This window comes from Podarcis erhardii (genome assembly GCF_964252035.2).
Source record: "Podarcis erhardii genome assembly, chromosome: 6".
NCBI lineage: Eukaryota > Metazoa > Chordata > Lepidosauria > Squamata > Lacertidae > Podarcis > Podarcis erhardii.
Window position 1 is genome coordinate 58,659,538 of NC_138510.1, and position 19,621 is coordinate 58,679,158.

Here is a 19,621-nt window from a genome sequence, read left to right on the forward strand (position 1 = left end):
ACTTATACCAAAGACAGAAACTGAGAAACATCAAGTCAAGAATTACCGCCCTATATCACTTTTGAACGTGGATTATAAAATTTTTGCAGACATTCTAGCAAAAAGATTCAAAAAAGTGCTGTTAGAGGAGATTCACAGGGACCAAACAGGCTTTCTACCAGGCAGGCATTTGTCAGACAATGTGAGGAATATTATAGATATTCTAGAACTTTTGGAAACTGACATAAATAGAAAAGCTGTTTTGATTTTTGTGGATGCAGAGAAAGCCTTTGACAATATTTGTTGGAGTTTTATGAAGAGGAATCTCCAAGGAATGGGGGTAGGCAAGAACTTTGAAAATGGTATAAGTGCAATTTATTCTGAGCAAAAGGCCAAACTTATTGTAAATGGTATGGTTATGGATGAAATTCCAATAGAGAAAGGGACACGACAGGGATGCCCAATTTCCCCTCTATTGTTTATATCGGTACTGGAGGTTTTCCTTAACATGATTAGAAGAGACCAGCAGGTTAAAGGTATACAGGTCGGAACTAAACATTATAAGCTAAGAGCATTTGCAGATGACTTAGTTTTGACACTACAACAGCCAGAAACTAGCACAAAAAGAGTTTTGGAACTTATTGAAATATTTGGTCAGGTAGCAGGTTTTAAATTGAATAAACACAAGACAAAGGTGTTGGAAAAAAATCTCACGGTGGGGGAAAAAGATAGTTTTCAAAGAGAAACGGGTTTGGAAATTACTAAAAAGGTAAAATATCTGGGGGTGAACTTAACATCTAAGAATGTGAATCTATTTAAAGATAATTATGAGAAATGCTGGGCTGAAGTGAAGAAAGATTTTGATATATGGTCAAGATTGAGACTTTCCTTGTTAGGCCGAATTGCTGTAATTAAGATGAATGTATTGCCGAGATTGTTGTTTTTGTTCCAGACATTGCAAATTTTAGATAAGATGGACTGTTTCAAGAAGTGGCAGAAAGATATATCTAAATTTGTCTGGCAGGGCAAAAAACCCAGAATTAAATTCAAGATTTTGACTGATGCAAAGGATAGAGGGGGCTTTGCCCTGCCGGACCTAAAACTTTATTATGAAGCAGCAGCTTTTTGCTGGCTGAAACCATGGCTACTTCTTGAGAATACAGATATTCTGGACTTGGAAGGTTATGATAATAGTTTTGGTTGGCATGCATATTTATGGTATGACAAGGTAAAGGTACACAGAAATTTTAAAAATCATATTATTAGGAAAGCATTGTATAATGTATGGAATCGATATAAAGATTTGTTCGAAAGTAAAACCCCCAGGTGGCTGTCACCAATGGAAGCTAAGGCGGTAAAAAGATTGAACATGGATACAGACTGGCCAAAATATTGTGAAATTATAGAATATGATGGTGAAAAGTTGAAACTACAGAGTTTTGAGAAATTGAAACCTAAAGTCCGAGATTGGTTACATTATTACCAGATTAATGAAACTTTTAAGCAGGACAGAAAACTAGGATTTCAGAAGGAGAGGTCAAAGTTAGAAACAGAATTGCTAGAACCCAATACTAAGAATTTGTCTAGAATGTATAATCTGCTGCTAAAATGGAACACACAAGATGAAACGGTTAAATCAGCCATGATTAAGTGGGCACAAGATATTGGTCATGATATTATGTTTGCTGACTGGGAGCAGTTATGGACCACAGGTATTAAATTTACGGCATGTAGTGCCCTGAAAGAGAACATAATGAAAATGATCTATAGGTGGTACATGACCCCAGTCAAGCTTGCAAAGATATATCATTTGCCCAATAACAATTGCTGGAAGTGTAATGAATGTGAAGGAACTTTTTATCACCTTTGGTGGACCTGCCCAAAGATTAAGGCCTACTGGGAAATGATCTATAATGAAATTAAGAAAATCCTTAAGTGGACATTTGTAAAGAAACCGGAGGCTTTTCTCTTGGGCATGGTCGGCCAATTGGTACCAAAGAAAGATAGGACCTTTTTTATGTACGCAACAACAGCAGCAAGAACCCTTTTGGCGAAGTATTGGAAGACTAAAGAATTACCTACTCTGGAAGAATGGCAGACCAAGGTGACTGAATTTATGGGACTGGCAGAGATGACCGGCAGAATCCGTGACCAGAAGAAAGAGACAGTGGAGGAGGACTGGAAAAAATTTAAAATCTATCTTAAAAATTGTTGTAAAATTTCGGAATGTTAAGATGTCAGGGGATTGGACACTAAGAATTACAGCTATAAATCGAAATTTATAAAGCAGAAACTCTTTTTAAAGAGAATTAAATATAAAAATGGGATGAAGAATTGCTAAAAATTTTGAAATTTGGATGCAGTGAAGGGGAGGTTTGGGGAAGTCGCATTATGTTTGTTTTGTTTTTTCTTTATGTTGTAAAATCAATAAAAATTATTATAAAAAAAAATAAAAAATAAAATGTGCTTTGAAGCAAACTGTTTTGGAATAACATTAGTAAATTGTTCACTCCCTGATTTAAGTAACACGTCCCTTTGAAATGGGGCAAAATCTTCAATATTCTGACAGAGACATTTAATTTAGTTCTTGATCTTACTTGCGTGCCTTTTGCATGTCAAATGCCTTTATTGCAAAATAATTACTTGTCTGCATATAATTTCTGAGAGTTTAGTCAATGAAAGGAAGGGTTTGTGTGAAAGAAACTAGGTTAGTGGGTGAATCTTTGCTTGGGATCTGTGGTTATTGTAATAGTATATGATCTCCTGTGTGCATGTATACCTTTTGGGTGTTTTAAGGCCAGTATGAAGGCAGTTCCCTTTTGAAATCCATTGTTTCCACTTGTGTGTGTGTGTGTGTGTGTGTGTGTGTGTACACACACACACACACACACCTGCACCCTGAGACAACTTCCATTTCAGAATGTAGCACTTAAAACTGGGAGAGTTAATCTCCAGCTAATGGCGTGTGATTCTAAAATATTATTAATTCAGTTTTTACCCTGCTGTTTGACCCTACCTGAAAAACATCACTTTGAGTTTCATCAGCAATTGCACTGGGTGGCAGTAAGCGATGTGTCCTTAAAGAGGCTGTGTCTACTCATAAGGTGCTTCCAGACGGGGGCTCAGTTTTCTAAATGGGTCATTGGGATATTGTAAATGGGTTGCCTGCAGCAGATTTAAATGGGAGAAATTGTGGGCTGGGTTTTTAATGTCAGTGATATTGGCGGAAATGTGCATGCACGAGGAGCACAGATTCCACAAGGAACAGCTGTCTGGAAGCACCCCTAGACAAAACACCATGTGGGAGCACTTGAGCCTGGCTTCATGCCAAGCAGATTCACTTGGCTTGTAGCACGAGGGTGGTGGTATCCTTCCCTATCCATATCAATGTTGTGGTGTGCTTAACGAACTCCTCCATCTCATATCTGGGTTGATCTGGTGGAGAAGCTTAAGGAAAGTCCTGTGTTGAAATGAAGTGTTTAAGGCAGGCTGTGACTATCCAGCCTAACCTTATTCTGTTCTCACCATTGGGGGATTTTATTTTATTTCATTTTTTACTGAGCAACTGAAAGGGGAGAGAGACTTGCCATTGCGCTTGAGAGCTTATATTAAAGCTGAGCGTCTCTGAACCCAGGCAGATAACTTTTTGAGGGATGACACATCCCGCTTCCTTTATAGAGAGGTAGATATGATTTAAATGTGTGTTTAGCCATGGGTGAAATCTTATCTATGTGCCCTTTTCTGATGAACCAGAAAACTACACGAGGCCTGGGCCTACGAAGTCTTCCACTTGGGACCTGGTGGGGAGGGGGGAAAATAATTTCCATCCCATAAATCTCTAGGCCTATCCAGTGCTTCCTCTCAGCCATTCCGTGAACTGTCCGGGTGACCTAACTTACAGGCCTCAGGAATTAATCTGACTGTGTTGCTTCTAGACACCCGGTGGGAGTGATTTGAGCAGAAAGCTGTCTTAACAAATGGACCATGGCAGCAGTATTGTCGAGCAGGGCCCACCAGTCAGGTAGAACTCCTGCATATCAGAACCACAGGATGCTTTCTACCAATTGCATTTTAATGTTTCTCATCTTATTTATCTTTTCTCCCCTATCCCTAGTGTTGGGCAGGTTGTCAACATCAAAGCAAAAGTGAACCGAGCATTTAACTCTAGCATGGAGGTTTGTATGCTTCAGTGTGCTATCTTAGAGGACTTACATTTGTTGCCCAATAAGCAGCTAAGGTTGCAATCCTAACCCCACTTCCCTGAGAGCAAGCTCCACTGCATTCAGTGGGACTTACTTCTGAGAAGGCTAGGATCTCGCCCTACAGTTGCCAGTACCATGCGCTCAAATTTTGTTCTCCAAAAAGATAATGCAAACATGCAGTTATTGAGTTAATTTGAATTGAAGATGAGTTGCTGGGCTGGGTTATATATATATATATATATATATGCACACACAGTCATACCTTGGATCTTGAACGACTTGCAAGACGAACGTTTTGGGTCCCGAATGCCGTGATTGTTCCAGTTTGCAAACGTTCTTTGGACCCTGAACATCCCTTGCGACTTCCGTGGCTTCCGATTGGTTGCAGGAGCTTCCTGCAGCCAATCAGAAGCCGTGCCTTGGTTTCTGAACCGTTTTGGAAGTCGAAAGGACTTCTGGTACGGATTCCATTCGACTTCCAAGATAACACTGTACCAATATATCTCATAAAAAGTTGTTATCTGTTTTCCTAAGTTATTTAATATATCAAAGGATGGTCACAACCACTTGTAGAGGATGAGGATAGGTGGTGGAGGGTAAATGAAAAAGTGCAAGCTTTGTTATGGGAATACTAAACATTGTTTTCTTTGTCGAGCTTGAAATATTTTTGGCAAAAGAAGGGGGTTGGATAGTTTAAAGGAAAACAGAGAGGGCTAGGGATGAGGAGTCCTATAGGAATAATGCATGACACAGAAATAACATTCAACTATTTGGAGTGAATGCTACATAAGGGAAAGGCTGTTTTCTGTGTCTTCCTGCAGAAGTAAATCTTGGTTTCAGGTTTATTTCCAGCTTCCTATGCCCTGTCAATGGGTTGAAATTCACTGTAGTGCAGTGGATAGGTGGCAGCCTATTTCATTTCATTTCATTTTTTTAAACATGCCCCACATATCTGGCAAAAATCAAATCAAATTCAGGGCACTTACATGATCTATAAAGCAATAACCATAAAAACAATTGCAAAACCAATAATGTATGAAACAAAAGCAATACGAACCACATGAGAAAATTTAAAAAGCGCATATAGGCTCAGAGCAGCTGCTAATAAAACCACAAGCAGGGACAATACCAGCCACAATGAGGACTTAAATGATACAATTTAACCACCACCCAAAGCTTGAGTGAACAGAACAGACTCCAACAGGTGTTGCAAATACGGTGTCAGGTAGATGTCTCTTAGGAGGGAGTTGCAGAATGAGGTACAATCGCAGAAGCAGCTCTGTCTTTGGTTATGGCTCACTACTCATGGTAGAAGGAGCTTCTAGAAAAGGGTCTCCAAAGACTATCTCAGCTTTTGGGCAGGTTCATGTGAATCTGCACCAGTCCATGCAGAGGAACTTCCTCCATGTCAAGCAACATGTAGAGTAAAATGGGAGTTTTGCAGGAGAGGACAAAATCCACTTGCTAGGCACAGTGATCATGCTACAGCTGAAGTACTATTTTACTTGTGAGTTGCTGAGCTTTTGAAGCATATTGGCAAGATTTGTGTTCCAGAATGGTGTCACATTCCTGTAGCAAAGCCTTGTATTTCTTGACTATTTTTCCATGTGCATGTGAATCCTGGAATATGTCCTCAAAACCAGTTATTGTTATATGTTAATATTATGTTAAATACGCTATTGAATAATAATATTAACATACATGAATTCGTAAGGTTCCCCCCCCCCCCTGAAATATTTCTGAAGGGAAGTAGAGCTGTCACTGTTTCTGTGCAATTGGTCCAGTGTGGTATCCTGATTGTGATACTATTTCCAAGTCATCAAATTGTCCTTCATAATCATAAGGGCTAGAAACTTGGATTTTAAGTAAAAATGAAAACTTAAAAGCAGCTATTCCTGGAAGCTATATAGAGACCACATTTTGCAAGGCATAGAATATGTATGGCCCTGGTTTGTGGAATATTCATTTCTCCCATCAATTGTAAAAGCTCTTCTGTAATTCACAGAACAAGAATCTATCCAGGCGAAACCCAAACAGCACCCTGATTCCCATAACTTGGCTTCTGTTGCTGGAAAAGGGAAGAATGTTATCCAGGGGATGTCTGGTTTTCATTTTTCTGCCCCAGGGAACAAACTTCTGTGATTCATTTGCTTAGGAGAGCAGCAGTACATAGAAAGCAATAATCACACCGCCTGTTCACCTTTAAATATTCAGAAGTATGACTTGCCAAACCAGAGCTAAGAACTAGAACAACACAGAGAGCTATTATGCAGTGCAACTCCTTCAGGTGCTACAAAGCATTCTTTTGAAATATTATCCAGTTGTTTCAGATGTTCCTTTTTCTGAATGGGAAATAGTGGAAGGTTTTTTTCCCTAAATGCAACTAAACTCTTAATTCAGTACCTCACCTTCATTTTTTCCTCCTCCCCTCTGGTGATTGTTTCTAGGTTGGTGTACAGGTCAGCTATGAAGACCTGTGCAATGGGGAGCAGTGGAATGTCTGCAAGGCCTATGCAACTTTTGTGGCACAAGGCAAGCCGTCTGCTAAGGTAGGCACAGAGAGTTAAAATCTGCAGTTTAGGCATTTGGAAAAAATAGCATTGCTGCTCCATCCCTTCAACCCGCTTTCCCCCTTGAGATTTGCTTTATAGAGACTACCCTGTGCATTTAAAGAATGTATAAAGACTCTTGTTGATTGCTTTTGCTATGTTATCATGGTCCTTAACAACTATTTATAAAAATAACACACACACACACAAATCAGTTTTTATATGGTATGTTGCTGGTGCAGCTCTGCTGAGGTCTAATTTGTAATGCTGAGACTAGGAGAAAAATAAAGATATTTTAATTCAATCATAACTTATTAGCTGGTCTAGAATTCTGCAGTACACAAATGGGATAGCACTGCATGGTTTTTAATACAAATTGGGGCAAACAGATATAAATACAGATTGCTTTCATGGTGACTTGTACTCCTCCTTCCGGCAATTCCTGCAGCCAAGCTGGTGCCAAACACATTGCTCTGTTTTCCTTTGGACATCAGTGAGGCCAAGGGGAGGGTCTTGACCTCTGGGCAACCCAGGACCTCCATACATACTGCCCAGGCTTGCACCCTGGAGAGGTAACTTTGGTGCTACTAACACAGTAGTTTGACTTCACCCTTGGAGGCGCACTCCATTGCCAACAACAACGACGTTATTGGCTTTGTGGCATACAGAACTTTGGCTGATTGTGCAGTGGACGAAAGTTATATGAAGGTTACAGTTCTCTGCATACTTGCAAGGATTGAACGTGCTGGACTTTTGCAAAAGCACACCCAGGACCATGGTGTAAATCAGGGGCTGGAAACCTCAGGCCCCTCTGTTTGACCTTTGGGACTCTCCTCGGACTGCACACCTCACTGAATCTGCCCCGCATTCTCCTTGAGTGCTTTTGCCTGGTCAGAATGTGGATAATGCCTCTTGCTTGCCTGTATTGATTAAAATAGAAAGCTTGTTGCATGCCTGTAATGTAGCCTACTGTACAAAGGTGTTTGGAAAACAAGGCCATGGCGCCATTTGTTGTGAACTGCAAGGCCTTCCTTGACATGCGCACACACTCCCGTCAAAGTGAACAACACATTTATTGTTTTACGCTAGAGCTATGCAGACTACAGAGAATATCAGCATCCAAATAGGTAAAATGTGGTTTGGTAATGCTTTGGGCAATCATGGGTATGTCCTGAACTTTTTCGTTCAGCAAGTTTCCAGAGCTAGTAGAACTCCCTCCAAAGTGATTTGTGTATTGCCCCATCTCTACAGGCTTTTAAAGGGGCCGATGAAAAACTCACTTGTTCCAGTTCCCCTTTCCTTAAAAGGATTTAGAGTGCTACTTTTCCAGAAACTGTTTAAAGGTTGTTTTATTCAATTATAATGGTGTGATGGTGGCCTGTGAATTGTTTTCGAGTGACTGTTGTTGTAAATTGGGGCTGTCATTGACATACTGTATTAAATATTATTTTATGGTGGTTTTATGTCAACCACATTGTGAGGTCTGTGCCCGAAGAGGCAGCTGAAAGATACTTCATTAGCTTTTAGATTTAAAATAAATGGAAGGTCATTGCTGAACTACTTTCTCAGAATGCGGAAAATCTCAGGTCAGGATGCTTAACACCGGCAAAGGCTCTCTACTGAAAGGTACATTTTATGCTGTTTTTCCATAATACACTTAGATCAAGTTAAAGCCCCTGGTTCCTCAAACCGAAGAGGAGAAGATTGAGTACAGCGTTGCAGCTGAACGCCGCCGCATGCGTCTGGCCCACACAGAGACCATCAAAGACCTTGTTACTAACAGCCCTATCCAGTCCGGTACAGAAATCCCCAGGCTCCTTTCAGGTACTTTTTGCTGATGGGCAGCACTTGTCTAGTACATCAATCCTGCCACAGGGTTGGAAACAACAAAGTGTGCTCACAAGCAGGAAAAGGGAACCATCAGCAACTGAACATTGAGAGTTGAAGCTAGCCCTGTATCTGGAGAGCGTGGCACCACCTATAATTGTGGGGTGGCCACCACAGAATATAGAAGCAGATGATTATGTACTAGATGGATTCCTCACACTTTGTCAGGCAGCATTGTCTCTAGCAGTTCCCTGGTGCATGAAGCAGTATATACCTTTGACCACATGTTTGCATAGCCAGCTACAGCTTCCTGCCAGATAGATATACATGGATGTATTTCTTTTTCAAATTACAGTGTTTACAGTGTTTACAGTGTTTATATGATGGGTTTCCCACAGCGCTATTTATGTAAGGTATTCTCACGCATAGAAGAAAGAAGGTAATTGGGTTTTGCTAAAGATTTAATCTTCAACGGCAGTCAGCCTTGCTTTCTGTGTTGTCCTTGCCTTTAGAGCAGCAGCTGTATTTCCTAGCGGATAGGAATACTTGGAGGTTTTGCCAGAAGATATCCTCATGGGTGGCACAGTGGAAGAAGCTACTGAGAGCATATCGCTGGCCTGTTGTTAAATCCCTAAGGGGTCACAATTGCTGCAGAGAAGGTGCTCAGCTGCAGGCTTGAAGCCCATATGCTGTCCATGCCATGCTGTTTAAGGAGGCACAACAGTGGTGCCAGTGGTTGTCACTTAGGGGCTTCACCTTTTGCAGAGTTTACCTTAATCATCACTACCTTTCTTAAAAAGTCATTAAACCCCTAACAAAGAAATAAGCAATTTGAAATACTATAGATAGAACCTAATGGAACAGGAGTGAAGTATAAAGCTTGGGAGTGAACAGAAGTAGAGATGAGAATGATCCCTGGTTTGTTGCCTAGAGAAGAAGAAATTGGCAAGTTTGACACCCTGCACTTTTTGAAAGAGATGGTGTAGAGCAGGCAATGGGGCTCATGGGTCCTTGCTTTTATTTATTGGTTGCATTTATATCCCACCTTTTTCTCCAAGGAGCTCAAGGTGGCTCTCCCTCATCCCAATTAATCCCTGCAACAACCCTGTGAATTAGGTTAGGCAGAGATGCAGTGAGCTGCATGGCCAAATGGGGATTTGAACCCTGGTCTCCCAGTTTCTAGTCCAACACTCTTAACCACTGTACTACACTGGCTGCCACTTGTTTCCCAGCTCCTGGTATCTGCATGCCTACCAGTTTATTCATTTAGACACATCCCAGTTTATTACAAATGTTGACTCTCCGTGGCTTCCTGGGGTTGCATGCTGTAAACAGGAACCATTGTGTCCTTCTTGTGCCGGATAATTCTGCAGCAGTTCCTGCCCACTTCCCTGCCAGACCGTGGCTCCCAGCAAATTGGAAAGGGTGTGGGGATTCAACCCTGAGAAGATTGTTCCTCTCCAGACACCTCTCTGATAAAATTGTGCCCTTTTTTTTCTTACCAGAGTTTGAGAACAGAGAGTGTGGCATGATGGTACCTGCAGAAAAGACCAGAGTGGAAAGTGTGGAACTCATCCTGCCCCCACATGCCAACCACCAGGGGAACACATTTGGAGGACAGATCATGGCCTGGATGGAAAATGTGGCCACAATAGCGGCAAGGTGGTCTACTTGGTTTGGGGGGAAGAACTAGGCAGGGTGGTGCTACCTGGCTGTTTAAGTTTGGACCCTGCAACTCCTGCTTCACGCATGGTTAGGACTGGCCTCCATATGAAGAGATGAGTGTGTCACTATGACGTCTAGTCTCTTCATTGGAGTACTTCTGTTCCATCATTTACCAATAACAGAGGTGTTATTACTTCCACAGTTGTAAAACTGTCCCTCAGGAATCACTGAAAGCATTGCTCTCTAACACTGATTTAGTTATCTACTTGCCAAAATTTAGCAATGTTTCTTGATGACCATAGGAAGCTGCCTTATGCAGAGTCAGACCATTGGTCCAACTCTACCCCAATATTGTCACTACACTGACTGGCAGCATCTCCCCAAGGTTTCAGAATGGGCATCTCCCAGTCTTACCTGGCAATGCAGGGGTTGTACCTGGGACCTTCTGGATGCAGACATTTGCTCTGCGCCTGAGCTCCAGCCCTTGCCCATTGGCAAGGGTTTAGCTCCTTTCCATAGAACTTCTGACTAGGCCTGCACAGCACCATAACACACATTATAGCCAGTTATAGTAACATCCTGGTTTCAAAGGGTATGGACGAGACATCCTAATGGCTTAGACCAGTGTTTCCCAACCTTGGGTCTCCAGCTGTTTTTGGACTACAACTCCCATCATCCCTTGCTAGCAAGACCAGTGGTCAGGGATGATGGGAATTGTAGTCCAACAGCAGCTGGAGACCCAAGGTTGGGAAACACTGGCTTAGACATCCTGGGTGGTATTTAACTAAGTTTTACTAAGAGAAGACCCGTTGACATTAATGAACCTAGCTTAGTCATGTTCATTCATTTCAGCAGGTCTGCTCTGCGTAAAACGTAGCAGAATGCCATCCCATATCTTTCTCTGGTACTGCAGAAGCCAAGCAGGACTTATTTTAACTGCTGTCCCACAAGACAGAGATTCCTCATTGAAACAAGTTCCACTGGTTCAGAAAGGCTAAAAGAAAACAGTCCCCCTCAAGCAGTGCTGGATTAAACCCTGTGGAGACTCCTAGGCAGCTGAAATCTTGGGGTCCCTTGCAAATTATCTTCTAAAACTGAGAAAGCCTGATTGTAATTTTCATTCAAGATCAGTAATATTTTGATCCATTTTTAGTGGGACCCCCAAAGGTGTGGGGCTCGTAGGTCAGTGCCTACTCTGCCTATTTACATTTCTACTTCCGAAAGTAAATTCTATGAGTTGTTGCTTTAGTGAGAAGTAGCATAGAACATATACGCTGCTTTATATCAAGTCAGACTATTGGTTGGTCCAGCTCAGTATCATCTATACTGATTGGCCCTGGATCTTCAGGGCCTCAGAGAGGAGTCTTTCCCAGCCCTGCCTAGAGATTCCAGTGGTTGAACTTGGGACCTTTTGCATTCAGATTGCATGCTGGATTGTGGCCCTACTCAAATATTTCCCTGGCTGCTGCAGAAATGCATCTCCCTTTGCAGAATCCGAGACTTGGGAGAAGAAACAATCGAGAAAGACTGGGAAAAATTTAAAGACTATTTGAAAAAACATTATAAGTTGTATGAATGTTAAAAAATGCACTTTTTAGGAAACTCTAGCTTCAGCAATTGTAAATTAATGAAATGGAAATTAAGGTACAAGAAGTCAGAGGTGGAATAATGAAATAACTTTATTATGTTTAAGCTAAAACGTATAAGATTTGGGTTACAACACTTTGGAAACTAGGTAACATGATAAAATGAAAGATACAATAAGTTTTGAAATAAGTTAACAAATTGCTGATGTTTTGTATCACAGAGAACGCAGGGTTAGGAAGATGCGGGGAAGTCCATTAGATTTGCTGAAAAAAAGATCATGGAAATTCGCAACTTCTCTATTTTATTTCTTATATCTGTCTTTTATTCTTTTTTTCTGTATTTCATAATCTCAATAAAAATATTATTAAAAAAAAAAGAAAAAAAGAAATGCATCTCCCTTTATGCACTTTACTCTGGCTGAGGCTGGTGTGCATAACTTTTGCCTTCTCCCCATAATTAAGCAGATGCACTGCATCTCTCTTCACCAGGGACAGTTTGTTGTAGCACTGGCAGCCTTCCTTGTGTAATTGTTTAGGGTCCAAAGCTTTGAGCAGTACCAAAGATCACCCTTCACTGTTAGCGGAGACAAGCTAGCTGCTTCCCTGTAGGTGACACAGTGACACTTAGTTCTGGGGATCTGGATGACATAAATTTGTGAAGAGAGATGAAGGGAAACTTAAATTGGATACTTCCCAAGCTTCCCACACTCCCTCATTTTTAGGGACTCCCTGTGTATTCATGGATTGAGAAAGAGCTTCTCCACAGCAACGAGCCAGAGGGAAAATAAGGTCACATCCACACTGCACATTTAAAGTGCATGGCTTCCTGGGTACTATTGTATACCCCTCACAGAGCTACAATTCCCAGCACCCTTTGCAAGCTATGGTTTCCAGGCGTCTTTGGGGGAAGCTGTGCTCTTTAAAATATATGGTGTGGGCTTGACCTTTGCTGGATAGCCTAGGTCTGACTCTCGCTGTGTCATGGTAAAAATGTGTTGTTTTGTGAATGGAGAACTGATAATATCTCTTGTGTGAGAGTACAGATTACCCATTACTAGTTGGAAGTAGTATTTGGATATTTTGTCCTGCAGAAGAATACTGGTTTTGATTTTTCAGTGCTCATAATATACTCTCTCTTCCCTAGCCGATTGTGCCACGCTCACCCCACCCTGAAGACAATCGAAATGTTCCATTTCAGGGGACCATCTCAAGTTGGGGACCGCCTCCTTTTCAAGGCCATTGTCAACAATGCATTCAAGAACAGGTATTGCCTTTCAGAAAACTTACTTCACTTGTATAAATTAGACCATTTTATGATCTACCAGAACAAATGCAAAGTCATTGAACAGGAAGATGACAGATTGAAGCATTTGGTGTTTTATTTTCTTTTACTCCCCCCCTCCCATGTAGCACATAAGAGATTTCACCAGTGAGATCTAAAAGTTGTCAGTTACTGACACCATCCAAATGAATCCAAAGACAGAGCTTAACTCGTCTGTGAATAAATAAAAACAGCACTTGGGGGGGGGGGAACTGCCTATTTAAAATCAATTTGGATAAATTCACAAGTCCCAAAGAAGCGGAGTTAACAAAAAGGCCCTTTAAATAAAAAATGGAATCTGTTCCTACTTGTCACAGTTCTACATATACTTTGATCTGTGCCAGCTAAAAAAATAAATGTCTTGTTCTTAATTTCAGCATGGAGGTTGGGGTGTGTGTAGAGGCTTATCGACATGAAATGGAAGTCAGCCGAAGACACATCAACAGTGCCTTCATGACCTTTGTGGTCTTGAATGATGAGGGTCAGCCACGCACACTTCCAATGCTGAAACCAGAGCCTGGAGTAAGAAGTAGCAATGGCTTTGAAAGTGATGGATTGTGGTCCTGAATCAAATTTGGTAACCCTGTATGAACTCACTCAGCTGCACACTGTAGCATGTTAGCCATGCAAAACCAGCTTTCTCCTTGGGGAAACTCTGAAAATTTGTTTTGTGTCAGCTTAGAAGTAAGAAGAAATCTCTTAAGGAAGGTGTGCAATAGCATGAGGACCACCATTTATTATTAGTATTATTTATATAGCGCCATTCAAGGCCAGATGGTCGGTGGTCACACGTCAATTGGACGCACGCAAAATGGTTGCTGCCTTTATACATGGGAAGGGGGGAGAGTATATCATTCCTTCTATATCTTATGTTCAGGCATTAGTACCACTGCTTGTGTAATCAAAATGACACATCTCACACAGAAGAGGGAAATATTGAGAGGGAACCCCAGGGTTTGCAATATATATATATAAAGGCAACTTTTTAGAATATACCAGGGTGGGGGGAAGAGACCCTTAAAAAGTCTAATTAACTGACTGGAGCCTTCTGTGCTGTAACTTTTTTTGCAGATACCAGTTCACGGTGTTAATACTATTTGTCCGTGGATCCAGCCTTTGTGATGGTCTTTTCTGGCCCATAATTTTTTATTGCAGGAAAATCAGGGCAACCTAAACTCCTTTGAGTTAAACTCTTAACATCTGGCCCATCTATTTAGTTTAAAGCCTCGCTTTGTTTGTTCCTATGCATGCTTCATATGTCTTCCAAATGTCATCCATCCATTTTATTTCCCTTTAACAGGATGGAGAAAGACGATTCAAAGAAGCTAGCGCTAGGAAAAAAATCAGACTGGACAGGTAAGTGAAAAAGTATTATTCTTGCAACTTCCTTGCATCGCTCTCTCCCTAACTAGGACCATATGTGATTCCTCCTCCCTCTTTGTACATTCCTGCAGTAGAATTGTATTCATATGTTGTAGACTGAAACAATTACGTATAAGCAGGTCTTCCTGCACATGGGGCCCCTGGATTTGATCCACAGGTAGTGTTTCTGCTCTTCTCCGTGGCTCAGCAAAATGCCCATGGTGGCGTTCTTGGAAACAGCAGAGGTAACAGCTACCAAATGGAGATGATTTTGAGGGGAAGGAGGTAGGAGAGAGGACGAGGTGTTTCTTGTGAATTTATTCAAATTGACTTTAAATAGGCAGTTTCCAAAAAACATGTGCTGTTTTTATTTATTCACAGAGGAGTTAAGCTCTGTCTTTTGACTCATTCTGATGATGTCAATAACTGACAACTTTTAGATCTCACTGGTGAAATCTCTTATGTGCATTCAGAACAGCATGCCTGGGTTTCTCCCCTATTTCCTTCCTAGAAAGGGACACATACTTTGCACATGCTCAGACACACACTTCTTTTTTTGTAATTATTTCACATTCTAAGGTTGAACTTTGGCCTTGCAAATGGGCTGACATTAAACCTTTGGAATAGGAGGATGGTGGGTTGAACAGCACTGCCTGGCTAGAATGCAGTCATGACATAACTGGAAATCAGGCAAGGCACACAGACTCCATTTCTTCAGCGCTGGCTGGAGTTTTTTATGGGCACTTCTGGTTTGATCGCAAGCCTGTTTCCACAATGAAGGAGGATACAAATTAGCTTTTCATATATATATATATATTTGCAAGTGTTAAGATCCTTCGGAATCTGTATTCTGTGCTGATTACTAAATTTGATGCAAAATACACTTGCTGAAAATGCAGGGAAGGAAAGGCAATAGCAAGAAATTCACTGGCCCATATCCGGCCCATTGTGTTCTGGTATCAAAATTTGTCAGAAAGGTAAAAGCTTAGTAGGAACGAAAGTGTAGGTTTTCGTGGAAGAAAGGGAAAGCTGGGAAAAAGTGACAAGCAAAGCTCAGAGAAATGTTTCCCCCCCATCCTCAATCTGTTCCTTTCTTCTACAGCCAGTCCTATTTATAAAACAAACCCTCGTCCAGCTCTGTGTTTTCATTCTGATTCTAGTTTTGCCTTGCGGTGACATCAGAGCCCCTTCCAGTTTGCCTCCTGTTATGTCACTAAAACCTCATAGCGTATTTATAGCCTTGTTCTTTGGTTGTCTCTAATTCATAATTTATTGCAGAACACAGACTGAGACCGCATGCATTATCCTTAAGGCCACAGTTCTCGGAGCATTAATGCCAGATCAATGCGTTCTCTTGAGAGCAGCGAAAGAAGGCAGGGAAGAAGAAGGCAGGCTGCCAGAGCATCATGAGCAGTGCTTAGAATGCTCTGACTTAGGGGTTCGTGGCACCTTCCTTGCTCAGGAGTCCTCTCTTTTCTGGCATCTCGGTGGCTTGGCCATTTGTCTCTGCCATTCTCCTGTGCCTGCTGGTGAACCACAGCTACAGCATCCTATCAGGAGAGCGTAGCAGGCAGAGCAGTCAAATAATCTACAGGGTAACTTTATTTATCCTAATCATTGGGGGGATATACAAAATGCTTGGCTGAGCAGCAGTGCCGTTTACTGCAAAGCCTACTTAGAATGAAATACACTTCTGTGATGGGGAGAAGATTCAGTTCAGGATAACCTCAGGTTTAAATATGCCACAACTTCACGAGGTAACTGGTGAGTAGCTGTGGTTTCTGGTGTCTGCCTGTCTCGCTTTGTTTCTCTGGCCCATCTTTTTTAGGACCCACCTTATTTCTGTGATTGCAAGTTGTTTTAAATTGTTTTTACCATTTTACTTTAACCTGCCCTGGGACCTTTGGGTGTAGGACAGGTCACAATTTTTCACAAGAGTAACCTTTACTCTTCTAAAGCTTTTCTAAAATCTTTATTAGGGGAATTTTTTTTTAAAGCTAATAAAACTTTCTGCGTATGCATACTTGAGATGCTCAACTCAAAGATGCATTGTACATTGCAAAAAAAAACCTTAATTTGAAAACAGTATTAAAATAAACTTTGTGTTGCCCTCCACCCTTGTGTGAAAAAACCCCCCACAAGTCAAGGAACTAAGAAGTAATTTTTCATTGGGGGGGTGCTGTAGCTTAATAGTAAAGAATCTATTTTACATGCAGAAGGTACCACATTCAGTTCTGCAGCTTCTTTGTGCTGGGAAGGGTTCCCTGCCTAAAATCCTGGATGACTTGCTGCCATTTGGTATAAACAATACTGAGCTGGATAGACCATTGGTCTGACTCTCTCTAAGTCAGCTTCCTATGTTTCTGTGTACTGGTGTAGAGACTTAGGCCTGTGGCTTCTGTATCCTTGCTGGCAGCTTAGCTCTCAATATCCTGCCACACAGATCTCTCCTGCAATCTGTTCTTTGAACTAAAATTCATTCTAGACAGAGCACATACATAGAGACCACAGAAGCCCCACACCTCACCTCAGACCTGCCTGCTAGTAGGGGCTCAGAAGTGCATGCGTAATCCTCACCATCAAGGCAATGACCAGGTTGTCACTTTGAGGGCCTCCTTGTGTCGTCTGTGGTGGATACAGAGAAAGTGGAATAAGTCCTGATTTCTGTTACGGTGCTGCTTCACGTTCGCTATTTATTTTACCCATAGAGAGCCGCCTTCTGGGGAAAGCATTTGTAGTACACTTGAAAACCACACGGGGGCCTGTCTTGCTGCGATTAAATATATTTGGAAGCCACAGAAGCTCAATAAGGCACTTGTTCAACTTTCATCCTCCCAGGAGTGTAAGCACATATATGCCTCCCTTCCACTGCCACCTCACCATGGTTGGGGCTTACCATAACCCTATCTTGCAACTGGTGGGTTGTTAAGCAAAGTTTTGGCCCACACCAATGCATGACATCAGCCTGGCCACCTAGCTATGGTGTCTGAGTGGAAGTGATGGTGCTTAAGTTATGGAGCATAAAGCACATTCGGGTGAAATGGTCTCTGCCACTACAAGCAGCTGCTTTTTTGTCACTGAACTGTTTAGATTGTGCTTCCATTACTCTTAAAACATCTGCTCTGTTCGCATGTGTGTGTGAGTGAGAGACTGCAAACATACTTCAGTTTGGAGGTACCATTTCCCTCTCTTTTCACTACTGCTGCAGGAGGATTAGGTTGGTGAATGCTGAACTGAGGTGCCCTCAGTCAGGGAGGAGAATCTGTAGCCCTCCAAATGCTGCTGGACTACAACTCCCATCATCCCTGCTGGTTGGCCCCACTGACTGGGATGAGGGGAACTGGAGTCAGCATACAGGGAGCCACAGGTTCCCCATCCTGTCTCTAAGCGATTTAAAAGGGGTTGTTTAGATTTGTGTCCCAAGATCATGATTTTACTTCATCTTGTGTTAGGGCTGGTCTTGCAAGCTGCAAATCCAGGGAATTTATTAACAATATTTATTTATTTTTAAACTAAACATACACACAGAGCATTACCGTATTTGATATGAAACACAGAATAGAGCTGTAACTGAAGGCTTGCAATCTAAATAGTAATGTCTGTAACTTACTATATATTATCTGACCAAATGTTCTGTTTATGATGCTGGGACTCCATGGGTGCCTTTTAATATGGGGGAGAAAGGAATATGAGCAAATTCCTTTTCTTGAGAACTGATGTGCAAGTGTGCATTTTGTGTATGTACCTGAATCTCCTTGTTCCACAAAACCTGTGGACTTTGGTCTGTCTGATCTCCTCTTCCTAAGAAGTTTAAAATGTCTCTAAGTCATATGGCTTGCCAAGGCGAGACCTCTTATTATTGGGTACTTTGGACCACTTTACCATGGCTCTGTCACCTTGAAGGTCATAGATCAGTTGTTATCAGTCAGATCTCTCCTCCTTCTCATTTCCTTATCTTAGTTCCTGATAATGAGATTGTATGGGAGTGATACAGTTGAGCAAAGAACAAGAGCATCTTGTGACTGTCAGTGCCCTGCTGTTAGCACTAAGCAATTTTTCTGTCACTTGAGTCCAAGGCTACTGCTGGTTCTATAGCAGAAATGCACTCTACCAAGCTGAGTCACGCACACCATACTAACCAGTTTCTATTTCCTCAAGCCCCTACATTAAATCCCATTACATTTCACCTGTGTGCAGCAAATCCTCTCTGAAAATAGACCCAAATTTAATAGCAGTGTCTAAATTTGAGAGATGCTGTATCCTGTGCAAGGTTTTATTTTAGTGCAATTAGGTGATACTTCTGACTTTAACCCTGCAACTAGGGAAAAGGAATCTAGGGCACTCTGTGTTGGGGGATGTGGCAGGAAGTTGCATAAGTAGTTATTCGCAAGTGGGCCTCTTGATCCACATATGAAAGAAGTCAATAGATGTGATTGTGGTGTGTTAGAGCGAACCTGAAAGTGATTTTCTCCAGGCGTTTGCCTGCCTTCACTCCCTAGCACCAGCAAAAGGCCAGAATGAACCAAGACAGATTTTGCCAAAAATGATTGCAAGCAAAGGAGTTCACTTAACTGAAAAACAAACCCAAAACTATACCTTGAATACACAATGTGCCCCACATGAGAGATAAAAGGTATCCCACAAACTAGCACAGTGTTCCCTAATATATCTATAATCTCATACTTGCTCTCAGCTGGGGAGTATTTACCAGTCTTTGATTTGGTCCCTTTTGACGTATCTGAGAATAATTAGAAAAAGGATTCTTGCTGCAGGAAGAATACTATTAGCCCAGCGATGGAAGCAAGAGGAACTACAGTGGTGCCCCGCAAGACGAACGCCTCGCAAGACGGAAAACCCGCTAGACGAAAGGGTTTTCCGTTTTGGAGGCGCTTCGCAAAACGAATTTCCCTATAGGCTTGCTTCGCAAGACGATAATGTCTTGCGAGTTCCTGCGGGGTTTTTTCCCTTTTCCTCCCCTTTTCCTAAGCCGCTAAGCCGCTTATCAGCTGATCCTCTAAAAGCCGCTAAACCACTAATAGCGCTAATCCGCTGTCAATGGGCTTGCTTTGCAAGACGAAAAAACCGCTATACGAAGAGCCTCACGGAACGGATTAATTTCGTCTTGCGAGG

The 19,621-nt window shown here is 41.8% G+C and overlaps 1 protein-coding gene across 2 annotated transcripts in view; it reads left to right on the plus strand.

Annotated features, from left to right (window-relative positions):
- ACOT11 (acyl-CoA thioesterase 11) overlaps positions 1-19,621 on the plus strand; it is a 66,004-nt gene that overhangs the window by 38,775 nt on the left and 7,608 nt on the right. For both annotated transcript variants that reach the window (XM_081866901.1, XM_081866902.1), the window contains 7 exons: positions 4,094-4,154; positions 6,629-6,730; positions 8,392-8,554; positions 10,063-10,219; positions 12,953-13,072; positions 13,507-13,651; positions 14,430-14,485. In XM_081866901.1, coding sequence (XP_081723027.1) covers positions 4,094-4,154; positions 6,629-6,730; positions 8,392-8,554; positions 10,063-10,219; positions 12,953-13,072; positions 13,507-13,651; positions 14,430-14,485 — 804 coding nt within the window. The remainder of the gene's footprint in view (positions 1-4,093; positions 4,155-6,628; positions 6,731-8,391; positions 8,555-10,062; positions 10,220-12,952; positions 13,073-13,506; positions 13,652-14,429; positions 14,486-19,621) is intronic.